Below are 10,955 nucleotides of genomic sequence, written 5' to 3'. Positions count from 1 at the left end.
GAGACAGGGTCTCCCTGTAGCCCCAGCTGTCCTTGAACTTATAGAGATCCACCTGCCTCTGCCTCCCGAGTGCTAGGATTAAAGGAGTGCACCACCAAATATTTATTATTTTTATTTTTATTTATTTATTTATTTATTTGGTTTTTTTGAGACACCACGCCTGGCTATTTTTATTTTTTATGTGTACCAGTGTTTTGTCTTCATGTATTAAGTGTGGGTGCCTGGAACTAGAAAGCAGTTGTCACTTTCTGGACCAATCAGTGAGCTGTCTTGGTCCCTTGCTTCCTCATTTTTGCTAATGAGACCTCCACTCCCCTGTTCAGCCAGCATAAAACTTCAGATCATCTTTGGTTCTATTAAAGCTCCTCTGGCCAGAGTAGAGAAGTGTGGACCTGGTAGGAGACGCTTAGCTGTAGTCAGCCCAGACCTCAGTGTTGTAAATGAAGCAGTGGATCCCTTCTGGATTTTCTTGGAATGCTCTGTGTGACATTTGTTCCATGTTGCCTTCTATTTGTACTCTGGATCCTGCTTTTTTGTTTTATTTTGAGACTGGATCTCCCTGTAGCACAGCTGTCCTGGAACTCGATATGTAGACCTGCTGGCCTCAATCCCACAGAGAACCACCTGCCCCTGCCTCCTGAATGCTGGAATTAAAGGTGTGTGCCACCAAGCTGGGCCTCTTTTGTTTTGTTTTTTGAAACAAGGTCTCATGTAACCCAGATTGGACTTGACCGTCCACTGTAGCTGAAGCTGGCCTTGAACTCTGGACCTTCTTGCCTTACCTCCACGTGCTGGCTTTATGGGCATGTATTCTCATACCTGGTTTGGACTATATTAACCTTTTTTGAGTACGAAGACCGTTTTGGATTCATCTTTTTTACTTCCACCATGGAAACCACATTGCTTAGAATACAAAAGATATTAAATAAATGCATGCATTTATTCATTCACTCAATAATGTCTTTGAAGGTCTATTTTGAGAGGGGACTTTATAGCTCAATGAAAAGAAAATAACAATCAAACTATGAAAAAATTACCTGCTGTGATAAAAAGACTGGGAAGGAAAAGTTAAAGGCTGATAAGCCTATTTAATTTGGGGCCTTATCTGGTCTAGAGAATTTGTTTTGGTTTCTTTGAGTAGGTGATGTTTGAGCTTAGACCTGAAATTTATAAGGATCATTAGGAGAAGCAGCTTGATAATGGAGGGTGTAAAGTTGAAGGGCAGAGTGTACAAGCAGAGGAATCAGTGTCTATAAAAGCCTGTGGCAGGAGAGTGTGATACTTTTTGAACAACAAAAAGAAAGCTAGTATGATGGAACATGGAGCTGGAGGTGTAGCCAGAGATTTCAGGACTCACAAGACCACAGCAAGAATTTCACTCTTTAGCCCAAGAGCAATAGAATGAATTTGCTTTTTTTTTGGTCTTTTTGAGACAGGGTCTCCCTGTAGCCCGAGCTATCCTGGAACTCACTATGTAGACCAGGCTGCCCTTGAACTCACAGAGATCTGCCTGCCTCTGCCTGTGAAGTGCTGGGACTACAGGCGTGTGCCCCCACACCCGACATGAATTTGCTTTTAAATGTAACTGGCCACATCCGGCCTGCCCAGGTTCTACTATTTAGACTAGATGGTGAATGTCCCTCGTGGGTTTATAATTTTTCTAATGCTGATCCTGACTGATTCATGAGCCTTATTTCATGGCTAGTTGCCAGAGGTAAACTTATTTCTGTAGCAATAGAAATGGTACTGCTATTACTGGAGTTACTGGAAAACTTGCTCTTATAACCAAGCCTGTGCTATTTGCTTGTTTCAGATTTATTGATTACCAAATGTAAGCTGGCCTTGTTCCTGTAGTGAACACTGCATTGACCCTGCCTTTGAGGTTTCCAGTCCACTGGAGGAGGCAGGCATTAATCTAATAAACCACAAATACATATTTGGCCACAGATTGTGAGGAGTCCTGGCATCATAAAAGCAGCAGTAACTGGGGCACACCTAATTCAGGATGAGTTCTCAGGAAGCCTAGCTCAATGCCCATGAATGAACCTTATCCCCTGACATGGTCTTCCTGACAGCCGTCAGGGTATTTCTAGCATGAATAAAGGAATACCTTATAGGGTGGGCCTCTTTCTGGTTGCAGAAAGCAAAACTTGGAGAGATTTGCTACTAGTGATCATGCAGCCAGGAGATCAAAGAGTTGAAGTTTAACCCAGGGTCCTGAGTCAAAGCCTCTTTTCTTTTTTTAAAAAAATATTTTATTATTTATTATTTTATATGTATGAGTGTGTTGCCTGCATATAGGTGGGTGCACCCATGTCATGCAAGGCCTGCAGAGGTCAGAAGATGGTGTCAGATCCCCTGGAACTGGAGTTACAGGCGGTCGCTAGCCACTGGCCTGCCTCAGCCTCATCTGGGAAATTTTTACCTTCACAGTGAAGGTCCTTTCAGCCGCTGCTATCCTGTCTTCTCTTGACCACTCCCATACTACCTGCCACTATGTGGCCATCTCTCTGAGCTGAACAAGAGAGAATAGCATGCTTCATTTTTTTTAGGTCAGGAGGATTGTTGAGGCACAGTGTTTGCTCTTTTGAACACTTGTCATTGTCTTCCTGATTCCTCATTATTCTCCTCTCCTCTATGTGTAATTCAGTTCAGTTAAGGTTTTTTTTTTTGGTCGGGGGGGGTGGGTTTTTTTTTTTTTTTTAATGTGTATGAGTGTATTGCCTGCACCTGTGTCGTGTAATGCCAGAAGAGGGCTTTGGATTCCCCTGGAACTGGAGTTAAGGATGGCTTGTAGCTGCCGTGTAGGTGCTGGGAATCGAACCCGGGTCCTCTGCAAGAGCAGTCAGTGCTTTTAACTGCTGAGCCATCTCTCCCACCCCTCAATTAAGGTTTTTAAACATTCCCTCTGGGCACTTTTATCAGGTGCTAATTGAAAATATAAGGATAAATAGTATTTGGCCCTGGCCTCCTAGAACTTTTATTTTAAATTTAAATTTAACTTGGTCTTGTGGCAGCATCTCATTGTGTTGCATAGTCTGGCCTCAAACCTCTAGGCTCAAGCAGGTCTCCTGTCTTAGTTCCTGAGTAGCTTGAATCCTAGCTATGCAGCACTGTGCCTAGGTCCTTGAAACATATAGTTCATAAGAGAGTGAGAGACAAATACTTTAGGAGCTACGTATAAGATATTCAGATGACTGATGGTGTCTGACAGCTTTCCCAAGGAAGTTGCCTTTGGGGGTAATTTTGAATAATCTGGAAGATGGGCCAGTGAGATGACTTAGCCAGTAAGGGCACTTGCTACCAAGCCCTGTAACCTGAGTTGTCCCCAGTATCCACATGTATAAGAAGAGAACAGACTCCTTCATTGTCTTCTGACCTTCACATATGTGCTCTAGTGGTATCACACATACAATACATATAAACAATAAATCCATAAGATTTCAATTAGTGGTCAAGGAAGAAAAGACAAAAGAAACTTCATGAGCAAATGTGTAGGGGCCGAAATTGCAGAAACTAAACAAAAGGTCCTTTCAGATGGAAGCTGGGAGTAAAGGTATGAGAGAAGTGGGAGCAAAGACTACCATGCCGCGTTGAGTGCCCACCCCGAGCGATGCCTGGATGTCCTTGGGTGGAGTGGAGTTCCATTTTAATCCCACAGTCATCTCCAAACCTGTTAACATTTACTCCAGAGGACTGGTCATCAGGCTTGGTGTGGGACCTCTTGCTGCTGCCAGCACTTTCAGACTCTGGTCTGCTGCTGGTTAGTTTAATAAAAGAAAGACTTGCCAGCTTTGGAAATTTTATTATTTATTAACCAAGAATAATTTCTGTGAAACTCCCCTCAAAACAAAGTGCCTCTTTTGTTTCTCCTTATCTGTGTCTGTGTGAATAAAGAACAACTGTCTATTGTAAGAGTGAGCCAGATGAAGGAAGTTGTTATTATTTTCTCTATTAGGCCTTGTATCCCGAAATCGCCCCGAGGAGGAGGACCAGTATTGGCTGAGTATGGGCAGAACTTTCCACAAGGTGACACTGAAGGACAAGATGATCACAGTGACACGATACCTTCCCAAGTGAGTCCTTGGATATTTAAGGTCTTCAGCTACCATTTTGAATTATGTCTGATACTAACTTATATGTATAGGAAGTTGAACAATTAGGATTTCTTTTGGAATTTTTGTTTTGCTTTAAGATAACATATAGGGTTATTGTTTGCCACTTCAAAAAGGGAATTGGTTCAGTTTATAAAGTTTGGCATGGCTCATATCAAGCCAATTAAAAATAAAGAATGTAATAAATGAGGAATGATAAAGTTTAAGGAGCTCTTAGAACTTTCCATTATGGTTTCCTAGGATGAGTTGATTACTATAGCTGGGGACCAGCCCAGGATAGTATCAGGTGCACTGAAATAGAAAACAGAAAGTGTAGATGTGCAAATTTCTTTTTAATACCCAGGTGTATCCTTTATTTTTCAGGTACCCATATGAATCTGCTCAGATCCACTACACCTACAGCCTTTGCCCTTCCCATTCAGACTCAGAGTTTGTCTCCTGTTGGGTGGAATTCTCCCACGAGCGGCTAGAGGAGTACAAATGGAACTACTTAGATCAGTATATTTGTTCCGCTGGCTCTGAAGATTTCAGGTTAGAGAGAGGCTTTAGCTTTCCATCCTTGCTGCCTTGGGTATATGCATCTTAACACTTCAGTCCTTTTCTCTGTTGTATTTTATCTATCAGAAAGAAATGGAGGGATAAAAACAGATCTGCATGAGTTAAAATCTGTGTGGGATAAGATGGGTAGTGGTGATGCCATTGATTTATAGACTTAAAATTAGTCTAAGCCAGGGGTCATGGCACATGCCTTTAATCCCAGCACTGGGAGGCAGAGGCAGGCGGATCTCTGTGAGTTCAAGGCCAGCCTGGTCTACATAGTGAGTTCCAGGACAGCTGGGGCTATAGGGAGACCCTGTCTCAAAAAGACCAAAAAAAAAAAAAAAATAGTCTTAAGTGATATATCTTGTTATGTATATTTTACTACAATCAGAAAAAAAGGATTCAGTGACAATGTGGCCCTTGGTTCAAGTGTCAGCATGGATCATTGACTCAGTAGGGAAACTGAGGCTTATGAAGGTTACAGGATATACCTGAGGCTACCTAGAAAACAAGGGGCAGATTTGTAATTCAGCATTGTTTTATTTAATCTAACATATGGTAGAATTGACCTGTCTGTGTGTACATGTGTGGATGTGTGTGCACATGTGTGCATGTATATGCTTGTATACAGGTTTGTCCATTTTTAACAAAAACAGGGATTCATGTTACCAAATAGCTTCAACATGTTCTTTCTGGCTGGTAGCTTTGTGGTATCTCATTTATCATTTTTGCTTTTTCTGTATGATTGCTAATTGTGATGACCCACTTCACTGGGTCTGGATGCACAGAAGCACCCTGATGTCTCTGGGGTTAAAGAAAAGTGACTGTTGGGTCTTCCTTATCATCTTGTGTCTTATGTCTTAAGCAAAGCCATTAGGCTGAGATGTACATGTGCCCGGGGGGACAGATCCTCTCACTCCCAAGAGAGTTCACCAGGGAAGGGCTTTTAGCATCTTCATCTTCTCACCTCCACCCTGTTTTTCTTGGCTCTCCATAGCTTAATTGAATCCCTAAAGTTCTGGAGAACTCGATTCCTACTGCTGCCAGCTTGTGTCACTGCCACCAAACGCATCACGGAAGGGGAGGTACACTGCGACATCTATGGTGACAGGCCCCGTGCAGATGAAGATGAATGGCAGCTCTTAGATGGTTTTATCCGCTTTGTGGAAGGTTTGAACCGAATCCGCAGGCGTCATCGCTCAGATCGCATGATGCGGGTGAGGACTGTTAGGGCTTCTGAGGATTGCACTTAGCCTGGGATTTGGATCTACCTCTTCCTTTCTCACAGGTCTCTTATTTACCAGATGATTTATCCCACGACTGCCCAATATAACTTAAGTCTGAAATCCCCAGCTATATGTCACCTGTTGCAGGATGAAGGAGAGAGGGATAGAGTACAGACAGTAACTGGACAGTGCCTTTTGACTTGAGCTGCCCCTTGTAGCTGAGGACACAGCACCCATTATGTGTTCCCTAAGTAGGACCTAGTATGGAGCAAATCTGCTGTGTTATGTGGCACTGAACTGCTGAGTAAAAGCTCTTAGGAGGTTAATAGCAGCAATCCTTCCTTATTCTTATATTACTTTTCTAGTTGCTGCTGTTCTTGGTCTTTCATTTCAATCATAGGCTACTACTTAGTTGGAAAACTGAGGCTCATGAAGGTTATAGGACATGTCTGAGGCCACTTACCTAGCCAATAAGGGACAGATCTATGGTTCAGCATTGTTTTGCTTAAATTAACATATAGGGAGTTGGAGAGTAGGTTCAGTAATTAAGAACACTGTCTGTTCTTGCAGAGGACTGGGGTTTGCTCCCCAACACTCACCTGAGAGAGCACAGCTGTCCATAACTCCAGTTCCAAGGGAGCTGACACATGTCTAGTCTCTGCGGGCACTGTATACATGTGGTACAATTGCATAACATGCAAACATAACACTCATTACATAAAATAAAAACTGAAAAACAACAAAAAAAATCTAGTATGATGGACCTGTCTCTGTGTATTTTATGTGTATGTGTGTATTGCCTGCATGTAGGTAAGTGCACCTGCGTCATGCAGTGCCTGCGGAGGACAGAAGAGGCTGTGGGATCCCCTGAAACTGGAGTTAAGGACAGTTGTTAGCTGCCATATGGGTGCTGGGATTCAAACCTAGGTCTTCTGCAAGAACAGCCAGTGTTCTTACCCGCTGAGCCATCTCTCCAGCCCCATCTGTATACATTTTAAACAAATATATGGATTTGTGTCACCAACCACCTCAATCAAGATAAAGAGTTCCATCATTTCATAAAGCTCTGTAAGACTGGAGATGTAACTCAGGTAGACCTCTTGCCTAGCAGTTGAGAGATCCTGAGTTTGACCCGCAGTACTGGAAGGGAAAGGAAAAACAAACAAGAAAGCATCATGTGACCCTTTGCAGTCATGCTCTCCTCCATCTCTGTCTCCTAGCAACCACTGGTCTTTTGACCATCATGATAATTTTGTCTTTTCCAAATGTTACAAAATGCTGTCAGATAACAAAACCATTTGAAGCTGGCTTCTTTCACATCATTATGCTTTAGGATTCATTCAAGTTCCTGTATTTCGGGTGAGGAAGGAGGGAGATTGAAACAGGGTCTTCCTTTAGCCCCTGCTGGCCTAGAATTCAGAATGCAGACCAGACTGGCCTCAGTCTCACAGAGATCACCCTGTCTCTGCCTCCTAAGTGCTGAGATTAAGGGCTTGTGCCACCACGCCCAGCCAGTTCATTCTTTTTAATCTCTTGGTGCTATTTTTCATCAGCCCTACCTTTTTTTTTAATGAGTGTACTGCCTGCATGTATGTAAGTGCACTTGTGTCATAGGCAGTAGAAGGTGTCAAATCCCCTGGAGAACTGGAGTTAAGGACGGTTCATAGCTGCCATGTGGGTGCTGGAAATCAAATCCAGGTCCTCTGCAAGAGCAATCAGTGCTCTTAGCTGCTGAGCCATCTTTCCAGCCCCTGATTCTGTTTCTTTTTAATTAAAAAATTTTTATTTGGTCTTTTTGAGACAGGGTCTCCTTGTACCCCAGCTGTCCTGGAACTCACTATGTAGACCAGGCTGGCCTTGAACTCACAAAGATCTGCCTGCCTCTGCCTCCCAAGGGCTGGGATTACATGCGTCACCACGCCTGGCTCTTTTTAATTTTTTAAAAACTATTTATTTTTATTTTATGTGTATGTATATATTACCTGCATGTATGTCAGTGCACCCATGTTGTACAATGCCTGGAGTTATGGACAGTTGTTAGCCACCATGTGGGATTTAAACCCAGGTCTTTTGCAAGAACAGCCTGTGTTCTTAACCACTGAGCAACCTCTCCAGCCCAGGCCCCTTATTTTTATTTTATGTATATGAGTGCAAAGCCCACAGAGGCCAGAAGAGGGCATTGGATTCATGGAATTGGAGTTAGGATAGTTGTTAGCCACCATGGGGGTGCTACAAATTGAACCCGAGTCCATCTCTCCAGCCCCTTTTTTAACCTCAGGCTCTTTCTCCTACACCAGTTGCTCTCTATAAACAACATCACTTATGATTAGAGTTTCTAGAAGTGATGAGACTGGAGTTTGAACTCCAGCTCCAGTGGGATTTGGAATAAATTGCTTAACCTCTCTGAACCTAATTTCTTTCTGTCATTTGCTAAACACGTAGAATTTGTGTTCCTCTGCTGTGTTAACTGACTTCCCCAGGATTGAAAATGTAACAGCCTAGCTGGAGTGTGCCTATGAGAGCCTGTTTGGACTGATGGCCTGTCTCCTCTCTGTACTTTAGAAAGGGACTGCAATAAAAGGCTTACAGATGACGGGGCCCATTTCTGCACACTCCCTCGAGTCTTCAGGACCCCCAGTTGGGAAGAAAGGAACCTCAGCCCTATCTGCTCTGCTGGAAATGGAAGCCAGTCAGAAGTAAGTGCCTGACTAAAAAAGCAACTTCTCCCCTCCCAGTAGACCCTGAGGGGTTTCAGAGCTCCACTCCTCTGAGCATAGTGAAAGCATACTTCATTTATGATGAATAAGGTAGTGCATGCTTTTAATCCAGGCAGAGGCAGGCAGATCTCTGTGAGTTCAAGGCCAGCCTGGTCTACCTAGTGAGTTCCAGGTCATCCAAAATTATGTGGTGGGACCCTCTCTCAAAACAAACAAGCAAAAACAAGAAGATACAAGAAAGCAAGGCTAATACCTGCTAAATATCAAATAACAAAATAGACCAGCAATTATTTTTTTTAAATATTTTACTTATTTTTATTTTATGTGTATGAATGTATTGCTTGCATGTATGTGAGTGCACCCATGTCATGCAATGCTGCGGAGGTCAGAAGAGAGCTTTGGATTCCCCTGGAACTGGAGTTAAGGACAGTTTGTAGCTGCCATGTGGGTGCTGGGAATTAAACCCGGGTCCTCTGCAGGAGCAGTCATTGCTCTTAACTGCTGAGCCATCTCTCCAGCCCCTAGACCAGCAATTATAAACTTGCAGTCTAGGGTTTTATTAGAACTACAGACACATTTAGTTTGGCCCTCAAAACATTTTATTTATGTGTTTGTTTATGGTTTTTTTCTTTTTAAAATTTGTTTGGGTGTGGTGTATGCATGTCCAGGAATGTGCCCACACTCATGCACACACTGGAGACCAAAGGAAGATAATGGGTCCTGCTCTATGGCACTCTACCTTATTCTCTTGAGACAAGGTCTGTCACTGAACCTAGTGCTCAACTTGTGTCCTAGGCTAGCTGGACAATGAGCTCCTAGGATTCACCAGTCCCTGTCCCCTCCTCCCACCCCCTAATACTGGGGTTACAGACATGTACAGGTACACTCAGGTTTTATGTGAGTGCTGGGGATCCAAACTCAGGTCCTCATGCTTGTGCAGCAAGAGCTTTTACCTGCTAAGCCATCTCTCGAGCACTTATCTATGGTTTCTTTTTTTCTTTTTAATTGTTTTTGCATTTTAATGTGTATGTTTTTAGTGTTTTGCCTACATGTATGTAAGTACACTGTGTGTGAAGTGCCTTCATAAGCCAAAAAAGCGCATTGGATTCCATAGAACTGGAATTAACAGACCATTTGTGAGCTGCCATAAATGGGTGCTGGGATTGGAACCTGAGCCATCTCTCCAACCATCTATCCATGTTTTGTTTTAATGGAAAATTTCCAATGTGAGAGAGCGTGGACAGAGTAGTGTAATGAACCCTCACTACTGTGACCATCCATCCATGGCCTTTCTTATTTCATTTATATTTCGCTTGTGTTTGTCTTTTATGTTTTTCATCAAAACCCAAACATCTGTAATATTTCAAAATGCATCTCTGCAAAATAAGTCTTCTTTTTAAAAAATACCAAACCGGGCTGACAAGATGGATCAGTAGATAAAGGTACTTGTCACCAAGCCCAAGGACCTGTGAGTTTGATCCCCAGGATCCACATGGTGGAAGGAGAGAATCAATTCCTACAAGTTGTTCTCTGACCTCTACATACACACCATGGCATGTGTGCTTCTCCTCCAACACCCAAATAAATAAATACATAAATGTAATTTTAAAATGCCAAAACAGGCTAGGTGTGGTAGTGCACACCTTTAACCTCAGCACTTGGGAGGCAGAGAGAGGCAGGTGGATATTTGTGAGTTTGAGGCCAGCCTGGTCTACATAGCAAGTTCCAGGCCATCTGGAGCTACAGGGAGACCCTGTCTCAAACACACACACACACACCACACACACACACACCCAATACAAAAAACAAAGCATAATATTATAATTTACCATAAAAATTACAATTCCTTAATGTGATGAAATATGTTGTCAATATCTTTAGTGAAAGTGGGTCTTCAAGGAGTCCTACACACAGGAAGGTTTAGTGGGTGGGTGTCAGGAGGTAGAGTCTGGATAGCCGATGACAGTGAAATGGAAAGGAAGGGGATAAAGAGTTGCAAACAGTACAGTGGGGTACCTGTGGGTCTGCAGATGAGAAAAGGAAAAGAGGGCAAGTTGAGCTCTACTGAGACACTGGGTTTTCTTCCCAAAAGACCCAAGAAAGACCTCAGGCCTCAGTCTGGCTGGTTCCCCTTACCTAATCACAGACTCTTTCCACTGGAGGAAAGAATGGGGAGCATACGTTGCTGGGAGAGGTATGAAGATGGGGTGAAGGGATCTTATTTTAATTAGCCAGTGAGTCATTGTTTAGTATGTACCTATGAGCCTTTTTCTGCTCAGACTGGGAAAAGAAGGCCAACTTGGGTTCATAGCATTCCCCAGTGTGGATGGTGAGACTGTCTGATAAGCCCATGGCAA

At 43.1% G+C, this 10,955-nt stretch overlaps 1 protein-coding gene across 11 annotated transcripts in view; it reads left to right on the top strand.

Moving 5' to 3' along the window:
- Positions 1 to 10,955, top strand: part of Depdc5 (DEP domain containing 5) — a 148,963-nt gene that overhangs the window by 78,014 nt on the left and 59,994 nt on the right. For all 11 annotated transcript variants that reach the window (XM_029567320.1, XM_029567318.1, XM_029567319.1 and 8 more), the window contains 4 exons: positions 3,959 to 4,076; positions 4,479 to 4,646; positions 5,653 to 5,872; positions 8,444 to 8,577. In XM_029567320.1, the coding sequence (XP_029423180.1) occupies positions 3,959 to 4,076; positions 4,479 to 4,646; positions 5,653 to 5,872; positions 8,444 to 8,577 (640 nt within the window). The remainder of the gene's footprint in view (positions 1 to 3,958; positions 4,077 to 4,478; positions 4,647 to 5,652; positions 5,873 to 8,443; positions 8,578 to 10,955) is intronic.

This window comes from Nannospalax galili, unplaced genomic scaffold (assembly GCF_000622305.1).
Source record: "Nannospalax galili isolate Female #2095 unplaced genomic scaffold, S.galili_v1.0 scaffold259, whole genome shotgun sequence".
Classification (NCBI taxonomy): domain Eukaryota; kingdom Metazoa; phylum Chordata; class Mammalia; order Rodentia; family Spalacidae; genus Nannospalax; species Nannospalax galili.
The sequence above is the reverse complement of the archived record's forward strand: the minus strand, read 5'-3'. Positions and strand labels throughout refer to the sequence as shown.